The following is a 25,943-nucleotide window of genomic DNA, read 5'->3' on the forward strand; positions in this document are numbered from 1 at the left end:
GCGAGGGGGCAGTCTTTTCACTGCCCCAGTCATCTAATCTGCTAGTGCTGAAGTTGCAGAAAGGTGAACTGACAGTCTTATAGTGGTACTTCCGCCCCTAGACATGTTATCACCTATCCAAAGGATAAGGGATAAGATGTCTGATCGCAGGGGTCTCGCCCGTCATCGGCCATGGAGCAATCTTCGCTCCGTGCAGCTGAAGAACGGGGGTGCTGCAGGAGAGATTGTGGGGGTCCCCAGCGTCGGGACCCCCGGGATCAGACATCTTAACCCTGATCCAAATCCTATCCGGGCCAAGACATGAGGAAATGTCCGGGAATGCTGGCAGTTGAAGTTTAGTAACATCTGGAGGGCCACAGTTTAAGACCACTGCTTTACGGTAATTGACTATTGTGTGTATGAATGAGTTTGAGCATTGTATGTTAATCAGAATTCCAAATATCATAAACTAAGTAAATTGGCAAAACTGTACCCATGCCGAGAATATAAAATGGTGCCCTCTGCTGGATGTGGGTTTAATGCTAAATGTGCATTGGTTTTTGTATTGTTCCAGTCTTGTCCTCTCTTAGTCTCTGTATTTTACAATGCACTGATCAGCATTGTGGTTTCTCCTCAGGTCTGACCAGCGTTCAGAGTGGAGGTGGGCGATGGAGCGGGCGGCTATTATCTGTCGGTGGACATGGTTACAGGCTCAGGTTTCCGACCTAGAGTTTCGGATAAGGCAACAGACGGAGATCTACAAGCAAATCCGATGTACTAAGGTAACAATAGACAATTACTGCCATAAGTGATGTCCTGTAAATTCCACTTTTAGGTGTGGAGTAACATAAGTCGTCACCAAACTTAGATGTGAGCGCTGGTGTTTGTACAGTGTAATCTATATAAGGCTGACAACAAATGGTTGACCACTCATCATGGAACTGATAGTCAGCAAGTTATCCTAAAAGCAACTTCATTGCTGCTAGCTGGATGTCTGTCCTGTTATGTCCGGTCATGTGACAGGTACCTGGCTTCTTATTCTGGACACTAGATAGATCTATATTCGCTTTGCACCAATAATGGTTGGACATCTTGCCCATATGCAGCTAATAGGTGAAGGAGTTATACAAGGATGTCAGAATAGAGCTCCTTTTAGATTGTGTTTTATTTCATATTTTTTATTAAATGGCCACTGTTGTTTGAATAAACTTTCCTATATTCACTTGTACTATTGATCTATGTAAACTTTGTAATATTGCTTATTAGACAAAAATGCTGCTTTCTCCGGTTACCAAGTTTCTTCCTGCACCTCGCTAAAAAGTTGTGAAAAAATCGGCTCAATTTCAACTGCTTAGGTCTTGTAGCTCTTTCAGGGATCAAATTACAAGCAATACAAGTCTATGGAGGGGATAGGAGGGAAAAGGGCAGAGGAGAGAGTTATAGTTGCAGAGTTTTATAAATTGTTTTTACTTCTCATTGTAACTTTATTATGTATTCCATCCTTCTGTTTAGGCTGTGCAGTGTATAGAGACGTAGAGGTACAGTCATGGCCGTAAAGGTTGGCCCCCCTGAAATTTGTCAAGAAAATGAAGTATTTCTCACAGAAAAGGATTGCAGTAACACATGTTTTGATATACACGTTTATTCCCTTTGTGTGTATTGGAACTAAACAAAAAAGGAGGAAAAAAGCAAATTGGACATAACGTCACCAAACTCCAAAAATGGTCTGGACAAAATTATTGGCACCCTTAACTTAATATTTGGTTGCACACCCTTTGGTAAAATAACTGAAATCAGTGTCTTCCTATAACCATCAATAAGCTTCTTACACCTCTCAGCCGGAATGTTGGACCACTCTTCCTTTACAAACTGCTCCCGGTCTCTTATTGGACGGCGCCTTTTCCCAACAGTAATTATAAGATCTCTCCACAGGTGATCAATGGGATTTAGATCTGGACTCACTGCTGCCATTTCAGAACTCTCAAGGGCTTTGTTGTCGTCCATTTCTGGGGGCTTTTTGGGGTCATTGTCCTGCTGGATGACCTGAGATCTCGGACGCAAACCCAGCTTTCTGACACTGGGCTGTACAGTGCGGCCCAAAATCCATTGGTAATCCTCAGATTTCATGATGTCTTGTACACATTCAAGGCACCAAAACAACCCCAAATCATCACTGACCTCCACCATATTTCACTGTAGGTACTGTTTCTTTTCTTTGTAGGCCTCATTCTGTTTTCGGTAAACAGTAGAATGATGTGATTTACTAAAAAGCTCTATCTTGGTCTCATCTGTCCACAAGATGATTTCCCAGAAGGATTTTGGTTACTCAAGTTCATTTTGGCAAAATGTAGTCTTGCTTTTTTTATGTCTGTCAGCAGTGGGGTCCTCCTGGGTCTCCTCCATAGTGGGGTCCTCCTGGGTCTCCTCCATAGTGGGGTCCTCCGGGGTCTCCAGCCATAGTGTTTTATTTCATTTAAATGTTGACTGATAGTTCGCGCTGACACTGATGCTCCCTGAGCCTGCAGGACAGCTTGAATATCTTTGGAACTTGTTTGGGGCTGGTTATCCACCATCCGGACTATCCTGCGTTGACACCTTTCATCAATGTTTCTCTTCCGTCCACACCCAGGTAGATTAGCTACAGCGCCATGGGCTGCAAACTTCTCGATGATGTTGCGCTCTGTGGACAAAGGCAAATCTAGATCTCTGGAGATGGACTTCTAACCTTGAGATTGTTGATATTTTCCCATAGTTTTGGTTCTCTTCTCCTCTTTCTGTTGTCCATGCTTAGTGTGGCACACACAGACACACAATGCAAAGATTAAGTGAACTTCTCTCCTTTTTATCTGCTTTCAGGTGTGATTTTTATATTGCCCAAACCTGTTGCTTTCCCCACATGAGTTTAAGGGAGCATCTAATTTTTCCACAATTTTGAAAGGGTGCCAATCATTTTGTCCAGCCCATTTTTGGAATTTGGTCTGCCATTCTGTCTAAATCTGTCCAACCCTTTTTTGGTTTAGTTCCAATACACACAAAGGGAATAAACGTGTATAGCAAAACATGTTACTGCAATCCTTTTCTGTGAGAAATACTTCACTTTCTTGAAACATTTCTGGGTGCTAACATTTACGGACTGTTTAGTACAGTGTATAGAGACATAGAAGTACAGGATCTCCTCCTCTGTGTACAGTGTATAGAGACATAGAAGTACAGGATCTCCTCCTCTGTGTACAGTGTATAGAGATATAGAAGTGCAGGATCTCCTCCTCTGTGTGTACAGTGTATAGAGATATAGAAGTGCAGGATCTCCTCCTCTGTGTACAGTGTATAGAGATATAGAAGTGCAGGATCTCCTCCTCTGTGTACAGTGTATAGAGATATAGAAGTACATGATCTCCTCTGTGTACAGTGTATAGAGATATATAGAAGTACAGGATCTCCTCCTCCTGTGTACAGTGTATAGAGATATAGAAGTGCAGGATCTCCTCCTCTGTGTGTACAGTGTATAGAGATATAGAAGTGCAGGATCTCCTCCTCTGTGTGTACAGTGTATAGAGATATAGAAGTGCAGGATCTCCTCCTCTGTGTATACGGTGTATAGAGATATAGAAGTGCAGGATCTCCTCCTGTGTGTACAGTGTATAGAGATATAGAAGTACAGGATCTCCTCCTCTGTACAGTGCATAGAGATATAGAAGTACAGGATCTCCTCCTCTGTGTATACAGTGTATAGAGATATAGAAGTACAGGATCTCCTCCTCTGTACAGTGCATAGAGATATAGAAGTACAGGATCTCCTCCTCTGTGTGTACAGTGTATAGAGATATAGAAGTACAGGATCTCCTCCTCTGTGTGTACAGTGTATAGAGATATAGAAGTACAGGATCTCCTCCTCTGTACAGTGTATAGAGATATAGAAGTGCAGGATCTCCTCCTCTGTGTGTACAGTGTATAGAGATATAGAAGTACAGGATCTCCTCCTCTGTGTACAGAGATATAGAAGTGTAGGATCCTCTGTGTACAGTGTATAGAGATACAGAAGTGCATGATCTCCTCTGTGTGTACAGTGTATAGAGATATAGAAGTGCAGGATCTCATCCTCTGTGTGTACAGTGTATAGAGATATAGAAGTACAGGATCTCCTCCTGTGTGTACAGTGTATAGAGATATAGAAGTACAGGATCTCCTCCTCTGTGTGTGTATAGAGATATAGAAGTGCAGGATCTCCTCCTCTGTGTGTACAGTTTATAGAGACATAGAAGTGCAGGATCTCCTCCTCTGTGTGTACAGTGTATATAGACATAGAAGTACAGGATCTCCTCCTCTGTGTACAGTGTATAGAGATATAGAAGTACAGGATCTCCTCCTCTGTGTGTACAGTGTATAGAGATATAGAAGTACATGATCTCCTCCTCTGTGTACAGTGTATAGAGATATAGAAGTACAGGATCTCCTCCTCTGTGTGTACAGTGTATAGAGATATAGAAGTACAGGATCTCCTCCTCTGTGTACAGTGTATAGAGATATAGAAGTACAGGATCTCCTCCTGTGTGTACAGTGTATAGAGATATAGAAGTACAGGATCTCCTCCTGTGTGTACAGTGTATAGAGATATAGAAGTACAGGATCTCCTCCTGTGTGTACAGTGTATAGAGATATAGAAGTACAGGATCTCCTCCTGTGTGTACAGTGTATAGAGATATACAAGTGCAGGATCTCCTCCTCTGTGTACAGTGTATAGAGATATAGAAGTGCAGGATCTCCTCCTCTGTGTACAGTGTATAGAGATATAGAAGTACATGATCTCCTCTGTGTACAGTGTATAGAGATATATAGAAGTACAGGATCTCCTCCTCCTGTGTACAGTGTATAGAGATATAGAAGTGCAGGATCTCCTCCTCTGTGTACAGTGTATAGAGATATACAAGTGCAGGATCTCCTCCTCTGTGTACAGTGTATAGAGATATAGAAGTGCAGGATCTCCTCCTCTGTGTACAGTGTATAGAGATATAGAAGTACAGGATCTCCTCCTCTGTGTACAGTGTATAGAGATATAGAAGTACATGATCTCCTCTTTGTACAGTGTATAGAGATATATAGAAGTACAGGATCTCCTCCTCCTGTGTACAGTGTATAGAGATATAGAAGTGCAGGATCTCCTCCTCTGTGTATACAGTGTATGGGAATCACCATAGACATAAGGCTTTGCCCATCATCTCTATTATTAGTCTCTATGGCAGAAATCTGCAGAAAATCCCATATACAAGTGATATAATATCCAGAACTAGTGCTGCTCCTCGTGTACATAAAAGGCAGGTTATCCTGAAGTTGGCTGTCGTGTCTGTGATCAGAGATTGCTACCTATTTCATCCTCACTTCTGGGAGTTGTATCCTTCCTGATGGGGTGTATGACTGTCATATTTGGGGTCCTTTGCTTGGTACCCCTATCTATGAGCTGGGCAGGAGGGCTGTTCTGTAGGACCTGACCTGTCTATGCATTAGCTAGTCCTAATTGACTACTCCGCTACAGATTAGAGTCTATAACCAAATGATCCTCCTATATAAAATGTTGATGATTAAAATAAAAATATAATATAAAAATATCTAATAAAATAAGAACAATTTATTAAAATAAAAAATTATAAAATATTAAAAATCTAAAATATAATGTAAACATAATAAAAATATTTGGGGGTTGACGTGCTCCATTCATAGGGAGAGCTGGAGTCCCAGCGGTTAGATTCCCCCACCCCCACATATTATAGGGGGAAAAAATTTCTGCATAATAGAACTTTTTATCTTCATGGCGTCCTCTTTCACTGGATGAACTATGTTGATGTCTGGTCACAGCTATACAGGGTTGGGGGTCTCAGGTTCCCACTTCATGTGATGCTAAGGGGGAGCCACATCTGTCACCATGATAGTTGGCTTTTATAACTATGTGCTTCCAGCTCTTGCAAAACTACAACTCCCAGCATGCCTGGACAGCCAACGGTATTCCAGTGTAGATCTCCTGATGGACAATTGGTGTTTCCCAACCAGTGTACCTCCAGCTGTTACAAGACTACAACTCCCAGCATGCCCAAACAGCCAAAGGCTACAGCTGGAGGCACACTGGTTGGGAGACACTGTGCTGTTTTTCTCATGATGCAGGACTCTGGTATGGAGGCTGACCTAAGTCATGCAGCGTTATTTTTATATCGCCATATATAAATACTGTCTCGGTCTGCTGAGCTACACGCTAAGGACATACGGGCTTAAAAGTTATTAGAGCCTGTGTAATGTGACCTACTTCTACACCTGCACCATTAAAGGAGTACTCCACTGCTCATCGTTTGGAACAAACTGTTCCCCGGTGCCGGGAGCTCGTGACTCCATAGCCCCGCCCCCTCATGATGTCACTCCCTGCCCCCTTAATGCAAGTCTATGGGAGGGGGCGTGACACGCCCCCTCCCATAGACTTGCATTGAGGGGGCGGGCGCCACGTCATGAGAGGGCTGTGCTATGACGTCACAAGCTCACGACACTGGGGGAACCCTCCCGTTTTCTTTTAAGAAACAAGGAAAAAAGTGAACGGCTTAGTTCTGGCCGGTGCCCAGTGAGGCTGGAAAACTATCCAAATGACCTTGGTAAATAATGAGGCTTTTGTTGGTTAACAAGCTTAAGTGTAAAAGTAACCCTGTGAATGGTAATAAAGTTATACACTTTAAGCCACCAGGGTTCCTTGTCCAATCAGCTCACACTCAGTGTTGCCAAATAAAAGGGCTGTAATCTATTTTGGGGTATGATTTTCTTCTGCGGAGCGGTTTCTCTGCATGTAAGGGATCATCCACCTGTATAAATGTGCATTAAATCTGTCTGCTAATCTACACGGCTGCAGTTGACTGATCACAGGGAGAAACAGATCCTAACAAGGTGTCCGATCAGGGGGGGTTGTCTGACTCTTCGGGGCCCCGGCTACTTACCAGCCATCCTTTTGGATAAGCGGTCCGTCACTTTTGTTCATCCAGGAAGGTGGGGGCTGGAGCTTGTAGAGAACGGGTAACTAGCTGGAGCCCTGTACAGGATATTGCGGGGGTCCCAGCAGTCGGACCCCCTGTGATCACTTATCGCCTGTTTGGTGGATAGGGTAAAGTGTCTGATAAGTTTAGTTCCCAGAGTAATGAACCAGCAGCCCAACATATGTTCTGTGAAGTCCTCAGCATCTGATGCTTCACCTGCAGGAAAAGCTTTGATAGTGGAGCCTCTTTAGGGATATCCAATGTGAGTATCTAATGTAATCCCAGGCATCCCGGCAGGCTCGGAGTTTGTTTTGCAGCAGCTGGAGGCACCCTGGTTGGTTACCACTGGCTCACAGAGGTGATTGGTGTAATTAAACGCAGCGATACCATATCACAGGTGTTCCCACCATGTCTGCTGTGCAACCAGCAGTTTATCCACTAATACCAGACTGAAGGTTCCCGAGAAAAGAAAAACTAAATGCAGCCTCCATGGTGGAGTAAGTAGTGTCTGGTCATAGTTAGAGATGAGCGAACTTACAGTAAATTCTATTCGTCACGAACTTCTCGGCTCGGCAGTTGATGACTTATCCTGCGTAAATTAGTTCAGCTTTCAGGTGCTCCGGTGGGCTGGAAAAGGTGGATACAGTCCTAGGCGACTCTTTCCTAGGACTGTATCCACCTTTTCTAGCCCACGGGAGCACCTGAAAGCTGAACTCATTTATGCAGGATAAGTAATCAACTGCCGAGCCGAGAGGTTCGTGACGAATCGAATATACTGTAAGTTTGCTCATCTCTAGTCATAGTGTAGGACTCCTGCCTTATCTGATAAAAGCCTTTTTATTTCCTCAGCGCGGTTATTAAGCTGTCGGGCTCATCATTGATCGTGCTGCTTTATATACTGTATCTTGTGTCTGAGAAATGACGGCCATTCGTAATAGGGCTCAAAGTGCTAGTAAGGGATTCTGTGGCTATATCGGTCTTTATGGAGCGGTCAGTGTTGATAGATGAGGAATAGATCTAGTTTTATATCTACAAAAGCAAGAGAAGCGGCAAACCTAGAGACAGAAAATGTAGAATGGGTGTAAACCAGTGGGGGGGGGGGGGGGGGGGGGTCCAACCAGTTAACCAAAGAGATCACTGCAGCACTCCAAATTGGTGAAATAAAGTGAGAAGCTTTTTACTTCATCAGAACATCAGACTGTCTATAGTAAAAAGCTACTCCCTTTATTTCACCAATTTGGAGTGCTGCAGTGATCTCCTCTTTGGTTATTTTTATATCTAGATAGCTGTGTATAATATAAATATGATATATATATAATTTTAAAGGTTACATAGAAACTGAGGAGCTGAAACATTGCTGTGACATGAGTGAATAAATCCACAATTTAGTTAACCCCTTATGGACACAGCCCATTATGACCTTAAAGCGGTACTCCGCCCTTAGACATCTTATCTTCTATCCAAAGCATAGAGGAGAAGATGTCTGATCGTGGGAGTCCCGCTACTGGGGATCCCCTGGATCTCTGCCGCAGCACCCCTCTGTGTGCTCGCTCTGTGGGTAATGACGGGTGATACAGGGGCCGGAGCATCGTGACATCACGGCTACGCCCCCTCGTGATGTCACAGCCAGCCCCCTTAATGCAAGTCTATGGGAGTTTTTTTTTTTAACCAGGTGACCAGAGACCCAGAATCACCGCAGATTGCCGTCTGAATTCACCTGCAATCTCCAGCGATCGCTGATATGGGGGGTGGGGTTTTCACAGAATGCCTGCTGAATGATTTCAGCAGGCATCCCGGTCCCTGCCCGGCGAGCGGCAGGGACTGCAATTCCCATGGGCGTACAGGTACGCCCTGGGTCCTTTTAATCCCTGGATGCCAGGGCGTACCTCTACGTCCTGTGTCCTGGACAGGTTAATATTGAAGTGCTGCGCCATTGTTTTTGGATTATCTGGATGAACTTTGAGTCTGGGGCACTGGCTCCATGCATTTAGTATCCTGTCCACTAAGGAGGTGTCCACTAAGGGAGATTTTACTGAATATTTGTGTATGTGAGTCTCTGTGATGTGTCTATCCTCATGTATCCTAAAACCCTGCACTCTTGGGAGAAATATTTGCAGGTTCTGATTTACATTAGACTTTACTGACTGTAACACTAAAGACCTTCAGGGGAAATTCACACAATTGTTGCAGGATTTTCTGCAGCTGAAAATCAGTAGCACATATGTGAATGGAGGATGTGCAGCAGACAAGTATATTTCCTGCAGGGTCATATGGGGCTGCGGCAGAAATGTCCAACTAATAATGTGTAATTGTGTTTAAAATAAACAGAATCATTTGGTACTGGCCTTGATGTCACCATGTGGAGGGTGCTGTGGTTTGTGCCCTGGACATATGTACATTAATGAATACTGACTCTTTGCAGGTTTAATACTGTAAATCAGTAATACTCCGGCTTGTGGATCTCCAACTGTTGCACAAACTACAAGTAGGGAGACAGGGAGACCTAGTGGCAGCTTTTTTTAAACACAAATGAAACATAGAAAACCTTTTGTTTAAAAAAAAAAAAAGATATTAGAAAGATTTTCTTATTTACCATAAGTGCAATTGTAAAAAAAAAATTTAATGAGTGAAGTTCTGCAAGTGTCTGATCCGCGGGGGTCTGACCGCAATGGTACAGGGGCCCGGCACTGCCGCGACTCTGCGCAGCTAATGCTTGTGTTGTGGACCTCACTGAGAGGTTGACAGACCCCCCCCCCCCCCCCCCCCCCCCCCCCCACCCATTCAGTTCTATGGTAGAGGAGGGATGCACAAACGTTGCATTTCCGCCTCTCACATGGAGGGGGACGTGATGGCCCTGAGGGGTCCCGGAGTTCAGACACCCCTCCGCTCAGACTTATCCCCTATCCTCTTAATAGGGGATAAGTTGTTTATAGGCTGCAGATCTCCTTTAATCTGACATTTTGGGTAATAGGAATCTTTGTTGTGTGACTGATCGTATGGGAAGTGCATGTGCCAACACGTTGCATCAAGAAACCGGCGGCACATGAGACTCCTACCAGATATGTAGATCTCTGCACTTTCCATATGAATGAACTTGTGCATTCTTTAGGTAGTTGTCTTGCTGTAGGGTAGAAGGGCTGATGACGTACGTTTATAGATGATCCCTGTTTGTAACGTGACTTTGTTTGTTTTAGGGAAGTGTTGCGCTCGGGGACTCTTCACAGAGTGAAGACTCAACGCCGCACCAGTCACCAGGACCCTCAGCAGTGCTGAATACAAGAGGCAGCCGGTTGCCTCCTTCCTCATGTTCCCCGTCTGTCATTAAAGCCCCACATGGGGACAATCTTTGTGAAGCCTCATCGATCACTCCCACCCCTGCTCGGCAAAGTGCAGACAAACAGGTTAGTAGTGTCCTGGACATTGATGCTACGTATTAAAAGCTACAGATCCTTTGCACTAAAAAAAATTTCAGAATGCAAAATGAAGCAACTTTACTCAATTGTAAACCCATCTTATGAACTTTTCTGCTCCCTGTTAAAGTTCAAATCATTTTAACAAACTTCTGATGTGTCCAAGGGGTCCTGGTGAGGAGACCACCACTGATCGCCAAAAATGAAGGGACAGGCACATGGCTGCATGTGCTGTGCCCCCTCCTGGCTCTGTACAGCTATACCGAGCAGCAGTGCTGTGGAGTCTGTCGAGGAGTCGGACGAAATTTTGGGTACTCTGAGTCGTCAAACATTGCACACATTAAGACTCCTACCAAATTTAGGTTGGAATACAAAAAAGCAAGTTTAAATGTCCCAATTCACAAAAAGTTATAATTAATGACTTCTCTACTGTAAGAATAAAGACCAATGCATGCAGTGCCTCATGTAACCGCAAAACGAACACGTTAAGTGACCGTGAAGAAGCTTTTCATGTGCTTCAATATATGGCACACAACGTACAATTAGGAGCGGCAATACTTATACTTTCCATGGTGTTGTGTTCTGCTGTTACAGGGAACCCATGGGTAACCTAGCCTCTCACTAATAAGGGATTAAGGAAATATGATTTTTGCAGGACTAGAGACACTTGTATAAGTGAAGGGAATGGAGGGTCAATAGTTCAAGACTGAAGCTGTAAACCATTGGAAAAACTGCTGCCATTCAGCTAAGGCTATAAAAACTTGTAAACTCCGATTGTTAGCTTAAACTGTAAACATGACTATGGGATTCTACTAGGGAAATTATGTTTTATAATAAATGCCCCTACCTGGATCCTCCCACTGCCCAATCTTCAGCAGCAGATCAGCACACAAAAAGGAGAAGGCAGCAGCTTCTGCCCAACTACCTCTCTCTGCTAGAAGAGCTTAGAAGAACTTGGTGGAACAGCTTCTTGGATTCAACTGTAAGTGTTTAAAAAAACATTTGCATATTAATACGTCGGAAGTCGGAGTCAGAAGTACAAAAAAATGGGGAGTTTGAGTCGGAACATTTATCTACCGACTCCACAGCCCTACCGAGCTGTATGTACAGAATTTTAAAGGAAGTCTGTGGGATGTCTGGCAATAATGTATACCAAAGTCCCACCAATTTCATGGCGCACAGTGTGTGCAGGCTTGCTCTTGACTGTGAATGTCATTACCCCACTGTCATTAGTATGAAAAAAAAAAAAAAAAAAAATGCTTAAAGGGGTACTCCACTGGAAAACTTAATTTTTTTTTGTTCAACTGGTGCCAGAAAGTTTAACAGATTTGTAAATGACTTCTATTAAAAAATCTCAATCCTTCCAGTACTCATCAGCTGCTGTATAATACAAAGGAAGTTATTTTCTTTTTGAATGTCCCTTCTGTCTGACCACTGCTCTGACACCTCTGTTCATTTTAGAATCTGTCCAGAGTAGAAACAAATCCCCATAGAAAACCGATCCTGCTCTGGACAGTTCCAAAAATGGACTGAGGTGTCAGCAGAGAGCACTGTGGGCTGACAGAAAGGAAAATCAAAAAGAAAACCACTTCCTGTGGATTAGGGATCGACCGATATCGTTTTTTTTTAGGGCCGATACGATAATCTGTGGAGGTTAAGGCCGATAGCCGATAACTTATACCGATATTCCGGTATAAGTTATCGGCTATTTATCCCCCCGCGACACCGCTGCAGATCATTGATTTAAAGCAGGCGCTTAAAATCAATGAACTGCAGCGGCTTTTGTGGTGCGATAGGCCGCCGCCGCCGCCACCTGCTTCTCTCCCCCTGCCGGTCCGGGGGTCCTGAGCCCTATTACCGTCCCGCTCCCCGCACCGCTCCGTGCCCCCCACCGCGCCTTGTCGCACCCCACACCGCGCCTCGTCGCACACCGCACCGCCCCGGTCCCATTGCCTCCCCCATCCCCGGTTGTATAATTACCTGTTCCCAGGGTCCACTCTACATCTGGCTCCGGTGGCGTCCTCCTGAGCTGCCACTGTGCGCACTGACGGTTAAGTCACTCATCATTGCGCACAGCGTAACGCAGGACGCAGCAGGAGCCAGAAGTAGCGTGGCCCCGGGAACAGGTAATCATAAAACCGGGGATGAGGGAGGCAATGGGGCCGGGGCGGTGCGGGTGGTTGGGGTGGCGGTTGCGGTGTACTGGGGGGGTGGGCAAGGTAATTGTTGATACAGATTAATGCCCAAAATCGTGATTATCGGCCGATAATAGCGGCCAAACCGATAATCAGTCGATCCCTACTGTGGATCATAACAGCAGCTAAGTACTGGAAGGGTTAATATTTTTTTTTTTTTTAAATAGAAGTAATTTACAATTCTGTTTTAACTTTCTGGCACCAGTTGATTAAAAAAAAGAATGTTATAATTTCAGTGGCGTACCCCTCTAAAATACATATGGTCAGAAGTGGTGTCGGGCTCTTGGTACCTTTTTTATTTATTTATTTTTTTTGCACCAATACGAGTCATGCTTTGGACCGAGCCCCCTTTTTCTTTACAATGGCAATGAATGGATCCACCCAAAATCCTTCACCACCTACCATGAAGATGCGTGAGGGGAATCCATCTATATTGCCTTGTGTGGGGTTGCAGTAATGCAGATGAGGCGGACTATTTCGCTCTTGGTGTATATACTTGTGGTAAATCCCATGGGGCTGCTGTGTAGCTCAGACCATCTGGCCGGCATGACGCTGGTTTACAGGCTGCTTACAGGATGCAGTCAGTCATTGTGCAGCTTAGGGAGGTCACACGGGGCCCTGCGCTCATGGTGTCACTTGTTTCCACCGTATTGTCTTAGCTAGACACCACCACAGATAACCTTTTGCTCAGAAGGTGAAGAATGAGTCCTATTGATGTGAAACATGTCGGGCCACATTCCACATACCTTTTGGTTGGGTAGTTGAGGGTTTTTGTGCACCAGTTTAGAAGTACTTACATTCACGCTTGTGCCGTCTTCTCGTTTCTTTGCATGCCTCTCCCTGCTGGGACATTAAGAGAGCATTCTGACGTTTTGAAGGCCTTTACATTACTATACATCAGTGGTCTCAAACTGTGGTCTTCCAGATGTTGCAAAACTTCAACTCCCAGCATGCCCGGACAGCCAACGGCTGTCCGGGCATGCTGGGAGTTGAAGTTTTGCAACATCTGGAGGGACCAACGTTTGAGACCACTGCTATGCATAAAGGTAAAGTCAGCCAAAGCCGCAGGATCGGCTTTCTTTCCATCTGGAAAGATTAGGCAAGGTGGGTAAGCCACCAGCAGAGGGGTCTGGCAGTGGATGATTCTATTTTCATTCCAGGACATATGCATGCTTGGCCGAACTGAGCAGGCATGCAAATGGGCAAATAGCTGTTGGCCAAAAGAGCATAAGTCTCACAGCTGTTCAAGGTGTATGGGCACCTTAAAGGGGAACTCCGGTGGAAATTTATTTATTTTTTATATATTTTTTTTTAAATCAACTGGTGCCAGAAAGTTAAACAGATTTGTAAATTACTATTACTATTAAAAAGATCTTAATCCTTCCAGTACTACTTAGCAGCTGAATACTACAGAGGAAATTTATTTTCTTTTAGGAACACAGAGCTCTCTGCTGACATCACGAGCACAGTGCTCTCTGCTGACATCTCTGTCCATTTTAGGAACTGTCCAGAGCAGCATATGTTTTCTATGGGGATTTTCTCCTACTCTGGACAGTTCTTAAAATGGGCAGAGGTGTCGGCAGAGAGCACTGTGCTCGTGATGTCAGCAGAGAGTTCTGTGTTCCAAAAAGAAAATAATTTCCTCTGTAGTATTCAGCAGCTAAGTACTGGAAGGATTAAGATTTTTTTTTTTTTTTTACAGAAGTAATTTACAAGTCTGTTTAACTTTCTGGCACCAGATGATTTAAAAAAAAAAGTTTTCCACCGGAGTACCCCTTTAAGGGTAGGGTCACACTTAACGGATCCGCAGCATATCTTACCTGTGACCTGTGCCATAGTGTGCCTCTAGCTGTGACTAAAAGGTCCACAATCTACCGCTCCGAGCAGCCACACAGGGGCCTGCGAGTCGGTGCGCGCGCACTTGCGGTGTAATCACCGTGATGTTTGAGTACACTGTGCATGCGCGCGGCGACTCTCACAGGACATATGCATGTGTGGCTGCTTGGAGTGGCGGATTGCAGCTGCGAGCAAGGGGGGGCAGGAGTTTTTAGTCACAGCTGGAGGCACACTATAGGTCGGGTCACAGGCAAGATCTGCAGCGCAAAATACGCTGCGGATCAGTTATCCGGATATGACTACCCATTTATGGTAGGGTCACACACTTGTGGTATATAAACAGGCTATAGATGTCTGATGGATTCAGGGCCCACCTCTGTAGATGCATTGGCCATATTGTGGCCATCAGAGCCTACCTCATGCAAACTACCTCAACACTAGAGGGCGCTGCTGTTTTTGGTCTATAAATAGTCATGTGAGGACGGACATTCACTATAATAACCCCCTATGTTATTCCAATGGGGAATTTTTGTTCTGTTTTGTACTTTTCTTTAGAAAAATTAATGTTTCATTCTTTTGTCCTCCTCTCTTGCAGTGTTCCTGCCTTACACAATCTGTTGAAAATGTTGCGTGTCAAAACCCTCCCCCCACTGCGCCGTGCGAATCCCACGGACCCCAGAAATCATCTCGTCAAGTCAACGGACTCATAAACTGGTTAGTACGCTCGGTTACTCCTCATACCAGGCCTCGTGAATGTGGCTGATAACTGGGAACAATAGAAGCTTCTTGCAGGATGCAGAAGGAAAAGATGTCTCCTCCACCCAACAAAGACTGTGAAATGAACAACTTTTAGATTACAGCAAGTTATGGTGTCCTTACCGTGTGTTGGTCTGACTGCAGTAACCTTTCTGGATCGGCTCGAGGATGGAGGGGGTTAAATGATATGGCTAGTGTATGAGCTGGATACATGGTGCTGGTCAGCGGAATCACATGGTGATCCATAGTAAGGTACTGAGGAGGAGGGCGGCCCTGTTAGGAGCTTCATCCTGGTCATATCGGGGTCCGATCAAAAATAAAATACCCTTACTGATTTGGATGCAAACAACCGTGTGAACCTAGCCTTACAGGGCCTCCCTGCTTAGCCAATCAATGGCCTGTCACATGACACCGCTGCGGCCACTGATTGGCTGAGCAGGAAAGGTCCTGGAACCAGCAGGTTGTCAGGAGCACAGAAAAGACAACAGGACCACATTGGAGGAGAATGGGATTAAGTGGGCCTCAGGTTTTTTGTTTCCCCCGTGCTCCTTTTTTTACTTAGGACAGTGTTTCCTAACCAGGGTGCCTCCAACAGTTGCAAAACTACAACTCCCAGCATGCCTGGACAGCCAACGGCTGTCCAGGCATGCTGGGAGTTGTAGTCTTGCAACAGCTGGAGGCACACTGCTTGGGAAACTCTGACCTAGCATTTAAATTACGTCGGCGGCCCGGCTCCTGACCATGTGTGCATAATATGGTGCTGGGCCAATACCACAGGTAGTACCAAATTTTCCCGAGGGGCGGGGGGGTGGGTGTGTTATATTGTTATGGCAGTTCGCAAAAATTGTGGTGCGATGTATCGTGCAGCCCTAATATTGTGGCCACTCCCAGGACAGCGCACGTCCACCAGAATAGCAGTCACTCTTACATAGCAGCTCCGGGTGGCCCCGGCCCAAGATGTTGCCCCCCACAACCCCCTGCTATAATAATGCAGTAGACTAGGATTTCTCTTTATAAAACAACCCTTTTATGTCCTTTCTGGGGTCTCCTGTTTAGTCTCTTTGCATTTAAACCTTATTTCTATTTTCCATCTTCTCTACTCGGCATAATCCATGGGTTCAGGTTACCATGGTTACATCCCAGATCATATGTCGCTGCTGATTTTATTTTAATTTTTTCCTGTACGCTACAGCTGTGGTCAAGATAGTCTCCATGTTTAGCCAGGAACCACAATAATTCCCACCTTGTCTGAGTCATAAACCTCTTAAGGACGCAGGGCGTACCTGTACGTCCTTCTCCCGCGATAAAACGTGGGGTCATGCGGTGACCCCACGTCATGTGGTCTGTCCCGGCGGCTAACGGTAGTTGGGACCCAGGGCTTATAGCGCGCATTACTGATCCCAGTGAAGCGCGCTATTAACCCTTTAGACTCAGCGATCAAAGTTGATCGCCGCCTTTAAAATGTAAAACAAAAAGCATTCCAGGCAGCTCAGTCAGGCTGATCGGGACCACCGCAATGAAATAGATTGTTAATTAAATCGCACAGTCGATGGCGTTCACGTAAAAAAAAATTCCAAAGTCCAAAATAGCGTATTTTTAGTCACTTTTTAGTCCGATCAAAATAAAAATGGTACCTATCATGGCGCAAAAAATTAGCCCTCATACCTCACCATGTGCGGAAATTTTTAAGTTATAGGGGTCAGAAGGTGACAATTTTAAACGTATTCATTTTCGTGCATGTAGTTATGAATTTTTTTCCAGAAGTACGACAAAATTAAACTTACATAAGTAGGGGATCATTTTAATCGTATGGACGTACAGAATAAAGAGAAGGTGTCATTTTTAATGAAAATTGTACTGCATAGAAACGGAAGCCCCCAAAATTTACTAAATTGCGCTTTCTTCAGTTTTGTTGCACAATGATTTTTAATTTCTTCATTTGCCGTAGATTTTTGGGTAAAATGACAGTCTTACAACGTAGAATTGGTGGCGCAAAAAATTAAGCCACCTGTGGGTCTGTAGGTGCAAAATTGAAAGAGTTTAGTTTTTTTCCTCCTTACCTTTTAAAAATCATAACTGCAAAAAACTGAAAAACGCGGAGTCCTTAAAGGAGTGTATTCCCTATCCTAAGTATAGGGGGAGAAGTTTCAGATCGTGGGGGTTCTGACTAGGGATCGACCGATTATCGGCCGATAATCACGATTTTGGGCATTATCGGCATCGGCAATTACCTTGCCGATAATGCATCCTGCCCCACCCCCCTCCCCCGACCCACCGCGTCGCACCCCCCACCGTAGTGCTGGGCGGTATACCGGTATGGATTTTTGTCCATACCGCTATACCGGTCGGGCCCCTCCCCCACCCTCAGTCAATAAAAATAAATAAATAAACTTACCCGTAATGAGGGTGGTCCGGGCCATCCATCCTTCCTTCCTGTAGTGTCCGGCGCCATTCCGGGTGGAGGGTGCACCCGTCCGGGCTGTCCTCCGGGGGTCCTCTTCTCTACTCCGGGCAGGCTCCGGCCTAGTACGCTGCATAGACGCCGTGACGTCAGGTCGCTGCGCACCGGCGTTGCTGCGTAGCCGCGTCAATGGAGCGTACTAGGCCGGAGCCTGCCCGGAGTGGAGAAGATGACCCCCGGAGAAGGACAGCCCGGACCGGTGCACCCTCCACCCGGAATGCCGCCGGACACTACAGGAAGGAAGGAAGGAAGGATGGCCCGGACGACCCTGACAGGTAGGGGGAGAGAAGCGGGTGGTGGCGGCGGCCTATGGCACCGCAAAAGCCACTGCAGTGCATTGATTTAAAGCGCCTGCTTTAAATCAATGCTCTGCAGCGGTGTCAAGGGGGGATAAATAGCCGATAACTTATACCGGAATATCGGTATAAGTTATCGGCTATCGGCCCTAACCTGCACCGATTATCGGAACCGGCCCTAAAAAGATATCTGTCCATCCCTAGCCGATACCGATAATCGTTTTAGGTTAGGGCCGATAGCCGATAACTTATACCAGAATATCGGTATAAATTATCAGCTATTTAACCCCCTGCGACACAGCTGCAGATCATTGATTTAAAGCGGGCGCTTTAAATCAATGATCTGCAGTGGCTTTTGCGGGGCCGTAGGCCGCCGCCGCCACCCGATTCTCTCCCCCTACCTGTCAGGGTGCTCCGGGCCATCCATCCTCCCTTCCTTCCTGTAGTGTCCGGGGGCGTTCCGGGCTGTCCTTCTCCGGCGGTCATCTTCTCCACTCCGGGCAGGCTCCGGCCTAGTACGCTGCATAGACGCCGCTGCGCAGTGACGCCCGTGCGCAGCGACGCACCTGACGTCACGGCGTAGCGGCGTGTATGCAGTGTACTAGGCCGGAGCCTGCCTGGAGTGGAGAAGATGACCGCCGGAGAAGGGCAGCCCGGACCGGTTCACCCTCCATCCGTAACGCCCCCGGACATTACAGGAAGGATGGATGGCCCGGACCACCCCCATTAAGGGTAAGTTACATTTTTTTATTTACTCGGAGGGTGGGGGAGGGGCCCGACCGGTATAGCGGTATGGGCAAAAATCCATACCGGTATACCGCCCAGCATCACGGTGGGGGGTGCGACGAGGCGGGTCGGGGGGGGTGGCGGTCGCGGTGCTGGGGGGGCGGTGCAGGTGGCGGGGCATTATCGGCTTATCGGCAAAGTAATTGCCGATACCGATAATGCCCAAAATCGTAATTATCGGCCGATAATATCGGCCATACCGATAATCAGTCGATCCCTAGTATCGGCCCTAAAAAACAATATCGGTCGATCCCTAGTTCTGATCACTGGGGCCACCCCCCCCCGCTATCTCCCATACAGGGCCCGGCAGTTAGCGGCCCCCTCAATACATCTCAGCCAGAGCGCTGTGTTTGGCAGTCTCCAGTTCTGCCAAAGAGATGTATTGAGGGGATGTGTCGGCCGCTGCGTCATGCGGTGGTGAAGTCGTGCTAATTCGACAAACAGCCAGGGGTCTTGATACAGGAGATCGTGGGTGGCTCCAGCAGTCTGATCCCCAGCAATCTGAAACTTCTGCCCTTAACTTAGGGTAGAGGATGAGTTTTCATATCCCGGAGTACTCCTTTAATGGTTTTGCGATGGTCGCTGTAAGTGCTGTGGGTCTTGGCTCTGTAAAGAGACTGCACACTAAACCTTCCACACATTACTGCAGTGTTTCCCAACCAGGGTGCCTCCAGCTGTTTCAAAGCTACAACTCCCAGCATGCCCGGACAGCCTTTGGCTGTATATTGACATACGTGACCCTGGATATAGTGATGACAACCAGAGTGACATGGCCTCCCATCATCCCCCGTGGTTTGCCCTCCAGGCTGCATTCAGGGAATTGCAGGAATAAAGTTCTTGACCTAATCATGGATTATTCTACATGTAAATCTCTAATCAGGTTATAAGGACACTGACCTACTATAAGAGGTATGGACCTAATACTGGAGATCAGTGTTCCTCAACCTGTAGCTCCCCAGTGTTTAGGGATTTATGCTGTAGACAAGAAGGGACACATCACAGGGCTATGGGGTCTGGGCCTCAGTGGACACATCTCAGGGCTATGGCATCGGTGCCTCAGGGGACTCATCACAGGGCTATGGGGTCCGGGCCTCAGGGGACACATCACAGGGCTATGGCATCGGTGCCTCAGGGGACACATCTCAGGGCTATGGGGTCCGGGCCTCAGGGGACACATCTTAGGGCTATGGCATCGGTGCCTCAGGGGACATATCACAGGGCTATGGGGTCCGGGCCTCAGGGGACACATCTTAGGGCTATGGTATCGGTGCCTCAGGGGACACATCTCAGGGCTATGGGGTCCGGGCCTCAGGGGACACATCACAGGGCTATGGCATCGGTGTCTCAGGGTACACATCACAGGGCTATGGCATCGGTGCCTCAGGGGACACATCACAGGGCTATGGCATCGGTGCCTCAGGGGACACATCACAGGGCTATGGCATCGGTGCCTCAGGGGACACATCACAGGGCTATGGCATCGGTGCCTCAGGGGACACATCACAGGGCTATGGCATCGGTGCCTCAGGGGACACATCACAGGGCTATGGCATCGGTGTCTTGGGGTACACATCACAGGGCTATGGCATCGGTCCCTCGGGACACATCACAGGGCTATGGCATCGGTGTCTCGGGGTACACATCACAGGGCTATGGCATCGGTCCCTCAGGGGACACATCACAGGGCTATGGCATCGGTGCCTCAGGGGACACATCACAGGGCTATGGCATTGGTGCCTCAGGGGACACATCACAGGGATATGGCATTGGTGCCTCAGGGGACACATCACAGGGCTATGGCATCGGTTCCTCAGGGGACACATCTCAGGGCTATGGCATCGGTTCCTCAGGGTACACATCACAGGGCTATGGCATCGGTGCCTCGGGGGACACATCACAGGGCTATGGCATCGGTGCCTCGGGGGACACATCACAGGGCTATGGCATCGGTCCCTCAGGGGACACATCACGGATATAGCATCGGTGCCTCAGGGTACACATCACAGGGCTATGGCATCGGTGCCTCAGGGTACACATCACAGGGCTATGGCATCGGTGCCTCAGGGTACACATCACAGGGCTATGGCATCGGTGCCTCGGGGGACACATCACAGGGCTATGGCATCGGTTCCTCAGGGGACACATCACAGGGCTATGGCATCGGTGCCTCAGGGGACACATCACAGGGCTATGGCATCGGTGCCTCAGGGTACACATCACAGGGCTATGGCATCGGTCCCTCGGGACACATCACAGGGATATAGCATCGGTCCCTCGGGGACACATCTCAGGGCTATGGCATCGGTGCCTCAGGGGACACATCTCAGGGCTATGGCATCGGTGCCTCAGGGGACACATCACAGGGCTATGGCATTGGTGCCTCAGGGGACACATCACAGGGCTATGGCATTGGTGCCTCAGGGGACACATCACAGGGCTATGGCATCGGTGCCTCAGGGGACACATCACAGGGATATAGCATCGGTGCCTCAGGGGACACATCACAGGGATATAGCATCGGTGCCTCAGGGGACACATCACAGGGCTATGGCATCGGTGCCTCAGGGGACACATCACAGGGCTATGGCATCGGTGCCTCAGGGGACACATCACAGGGCTATGGCATCGGTGCCTCAGGGGACACATCACAGGGCTATGGCATCGGTGCCTCAGGGGACACATCACAGGGCTATGGCATCGGTGCCTCAGGGTACACATCACAGGGCTATGGGGTCCGGGCCTCGGGGTACACATCACAGGGCTATGGCATCGGTCCCTCAGGGGACACATCTCAGGGCTATGGCATCGGTGTCTCAGGGGAAACACAGGGCTGTGGGTCTAGGTGGCATGAGGGACACCTACACAATATGAGCTTTAATGTGACTACTTGGACATTGAAGACCATTTTCTTTTCTTGCACAGACTCCGCGGCCTTATGGCAGATGCAGGTCAATGATAAGAATTTGTGTTGGTTCAGCTTGAGTCTACATTGTCCAATCTATGTGAACTTCAGTATCTTTTCCAGTAGTAAGAATTTAATTTCCTGTTGGCTCCATAAGCTTCAGGCATTTTGTTCCGTGTCTCAGAACGTACACACGCTGCCAGTCGTGCCGTGTGACATCTGTTAGAGATTGCTGTAATTCTGCCAGAGACAAAGAAACTTGCAGAAAATGTCAGTCACTTTAATTGGTAAAACTGTAATCTGAATGATCTTCCTCCACCATTAATATTCCATGATGATCCTGCATATACAACAAGCTTTAGACTGTGCGGACTGAGATCAATGCTAATACATGTCATGGAGAGCCTGTAGTTACGGATTGGTGACGGAGTCTTCATTTGTTGTCCCCCTCTCCTTTGCAGTGTGCGTTCCAGTCTGTCTTGTAATGGTTCCACAGAGGATCTGGTTCCTGAAGAAGTGCTGGGTAAAAAACGCCGTGTTGAAGGTCTGTCTGCAGCACCAGCGCCCCCCGACTCCACCTGTGTGGCAGCCAGAACACGGCCCCTGCGTGGTCACAAGAAGCGCCGACTGGTCAGGTCCAGTGAAGTGTCGTCTCTCAGTAGGAAGGTAATAATGCACCCGTCCTGACTAGAGATAATGATGTCATGGAGTTAGCGTGGATGTAATAACTCGCAACCAGTTTCCCACTGCAGTTATAACAACTCTCAACCAGTTTCCGCACTGCAGAGTTATAATAACTCACAACCAGTTTCCCGCTGCAGAGTTATAATAACTCACAACCAGTTTCCCGCTGCAGAGTTATAATAACTCACAACCAGTTTCCCGCTGCAGAGTTATAATAACTCACAACCAGTTTCCCGCTGCAGAGTTATAATAACACTCAACCAGTTTCCCGCTGCAGAGTTACAATAACTCGCAACCATTTTCCCGCTGCAGAGTTACAGTAACTCTCAACCAGTTTCCCGCTGCAGAGTTTTTCTACCATTCACTTCAATGTTTTAGCAGACAATCCGCAATAGTGTCGGATCTATTAAAGTGAATGGTTGTGAAATTCTCAACAGGTTTCATTCAGTGTTAAAACTGAGATATGAGCGTGTGAACGTACCCTTATTTTGTACAAGGCTACGTTTTATTAATGAGGTTATCCCAAGATTTTTCCCTTATAAACAGTGTAGGGCAGTGTTTTCCAAGCAATGCATCCCTAGCCCCCAATTATCAGCCCAGCGCTGCGCTGTCCCCATCGGGGAACTAATCACATGTTGCCGGCAAGCGCTGTCCTCTTGTTTGTTGCGGGCCGCCGGCGCAGGAAATCTGTACTGTACGCTGTATCCCTATGCCCGGGCTGCAAAAGATGAACAAAATAAACTAACTCTCCTTCCTACATCGGTCTCACACTCTTCCTGGGGACGGGAACGTCGGAGAGCCGTCAGCCTATCGCCAGCCGCAGCGATGTTCCACCTCAGCCGGTGATAGGCTGAGCCCACTGTCATGTAAGAAGCTGGCCAGAACTCCTTACATGACAGTGCGCTCAACCAATCACCGGCTGAGGTGGAACATCGCTGCGGCCGGTGATAGGCTGACGGCTCTCCAAAGATCCTGTCCCCAGAAACAGGTGAGGCCGGTACCTGACCAACGGGGCAAGGTGAGTTAGTTTATTTTGTTTATCTTTTGCAGCCCGGGCATAGGGATACAGCGCACAGTACAGAGTTCCAGCGGCCCACAACAAACAGGAGGACGAGGAGGGCAGCGCCTGCAGGGGGACGTGATTAGTTCCCTGATGGGGACAGCGCAGCGCTGGGCTGATAATTCATTCCCGAGGGGGAGGGGCCAAACTGGTATTGTGGTATGGGGAAAAATTCATATCGTGCTGGACAAATTTCGGTATGAACCGGTTATACCGCCCAGCACTATTTTTCATCTATACAAACCCAGAAATTTTCCTGATGACAAATTGACCTGCAATGTGGATTTAAAATCTGCAGCATGTCAATAGGGAAGGTAAAATCTGCAGCATTTCTGCACGGATTTCATATGGTTTTGCTGTAGGTTTTTCTACAGCACATCAGTCTAGTTTGCATTTACCCTTAGCGTACTGTCCCTTTTGAGCTTTTCGCGAAAGACGTAAGTGCCCGTGTCTATAGTCATTTAGTCATCCACAGATTCCCATACAGTGTGGATCTGCAGGGCTTTGTCTTTGCTCATCCTGTTCTAATAAACTTTTGAATTTAGATTCTGGTGTTACTGACAGGACCAGAGGGTCCCCTGGGTAGACATTTTATATACATTCCGGTCCCCGGTCTTTAGTGTCTGTGCCCCTAACATTCAGTGGCCTATAATATGCACCATCATGGAGTATTTCGGCAGACAGGGCCCCTAAGGTAGTTGCAATAAACCTCCCACAACTTTGCAGGTTTTATATAAAATGGTTACAGCTTGTCTGAAGGATGGTTCCCTATACTGTGTAGGTTACCCAATTACCTCGTAAAATCCATTAAAGGGGTACTCCGGTGGAAAACAATTTTAATTTTTTTTTATTTATTTTTTTTAAATCAACTGGTGCCAGAAAGTTTACCTATTAAGGACCCATGACGTACGCGTACGCCATGAGTCCGCTCCCGATCTATAACGCGGGGCCACGGACCCGTGGCTAATAGCACACGGCATTGATCGCGGTGCCACATGCTATTAACCCTTTAGATGCGGTGTTCAAAGTTGAACGCCGTGTCTAAAGTGAAAGTATGCCGGTTAGCTCAGGGAGCTGTTCGGGATAGCTGCGGCGAAAACGCGGTGTCCCGAACAGCTTACAGGACAGCAGGAGGCTCCCTACCTGCCTCCTCGCTGTCCGATCACCGAATGACTGTTCAGTCCCTGAGATCCAGACATGAGCAGTCAAGCAGCAGAATCATCGATCACTGGTTTCCTATGAGAAACCAGTGATCAATGTAAAAGATCATTGTGTGCAGTGTTATAGTCTCCTATGGGATAACAATGATCAGTATAAGAGATCAGTGTGTGCAGTGTTATAGGTCCCTATGGGATAACAATGATCAGTATAAGAGATCAGTGTGTGCAGTGTTATAGGTCCCTATGGGATAACAATGATCAGTATAAGAGATCAGTGTGTGCAGTCCCTATGGGAGCTAGAACACTGCAAAAAAAAGTGAATAAAGATCATTTAACCCCTCCCCTATTAAAAGTTTGAATCACTCCCCTTTTCCCATAAAAAAACAGTGTAAATAAAAATAAACATATATGGAATCGCCGCGTGCGGAAATGTCCAAATTATAAAAATATATTGTTAATTAAACCGCACGGTCAATGGCGTGCGCGCAAAAAAATCCAAAATACTGCATTTTTTTGATCACTTTTTATATCATGAAAAATCAATGTAGTCCTATCAATGCAAAAATGGTACCTCTAAAAACTTCAGACCACGGCGCAAAAAATTAGTCCTCATACCGCCCCATACGCGGAAAAATAAAAAAGTTCTAGCCGTCAGAAGATGACAATTTTTAAACGTATACATTTTCCTGCATGTAGTTATGATTTTTTCCAGAAGTCCGAAAAATCACCTATATAAGTAGGGGGTCATTTTAATCGTATGGACCTACAGAATAAAGATAAGGTGTCATTTTTACCAAAATATGTACTGCGTAGAAACGGAAGCCCCCAAAAGTTACAAAACTGCGTTTTTTGTTTTTTTCAATTTTGTCTCGCAATGAATTTTTTTTTCCGTTTCGCCGTAGATTTTTGGGTCATTACAGAGTAGAATTGGTGGCGCAAAAAATAAGCGATCATATGGATTTTTAGGTGCAAAATTGAGAGTTATGATTTTTTAAAGGCGAGGAGCAAAAAACGAAAATGCAAAAACGGAAAAACCCTGGGTCGTTAAGGGGTTAAACAGATTTGTAAATGACTTCTATTAAAAAAAATCTTTACCCTTCCACTACTTTTCAGCAGCTATATGCTACAGAGGAGCGAACTTACAGTAAATTCGATTCGTCGCGAACTTCTCGGCTCGGCAGTTGATCACTTATCCTGCATAAATTAGTTCAGCTTTCAGGTGCTCCGGTGGGCTGGAAAAGGTGGATACAGTCCTGGGAGACTCTTTCCTAGGAATGTATCCACCTTTTCCAGCCCACCGGAGCACCTGAAGGCTGAACTAATTTACGGAGGAAAAAGTCATCAACTGCCGAGCCGAGAAGTTTGTGACAAATTGAATTTACTGTAAGTTCGCTCATCTCTACTATATGCTACAGAG

General features: G+C 46.8%; 1 protein-coding gene across 2 annotated transcripts in view; it reads left to right on the forward strand.

The window, feature by feature from the left end:
* The window catches only part of LOC130272851 (KAT8 regulatory NSL complex subunit 1-like), an 84,408-nt gene that overhangs the window by 34,628 nt on the left and 23,837 nt on the right, over window positions 1-25,943 (forward strand). For both annotated transcript variants that reach the window (XM_056518813.1, XM_056518814.1), the window contains exons 2-5: window positions 617-761; window positions 10,175-10,381; window positions 15,017-15,135; window positions 22,084-22,288. In XM_056518813.1, the coding sequence (XP_056374788.1) occupies window positions 617-761; window positions 10,175-10,381; window positions 15,017-15,135; window positions 22,084-22,288 (676 nt within the window). The remainder of the gene's footprint in view (window positions 1-616; window positions 762-10,174; window positions 10,382-15,016; window positions 15,136-22,083; window positions 22,289-25,943) is intronic.

The sequence above is a fragment of the Hyla sarda genome, chromosome 5 (assembly GCF_029499605.1).
Source record: "Hyla sarda isolate aHylSar1 chromosome 5, aHylSar1.hap1, whole genome shotgun sequence".
NCBI classification, from domain to species: Eukaryota; Metazoa; Chordata; class Amphibia; order Anura; family Hylidae; genus Hyla; species Hyla sarda.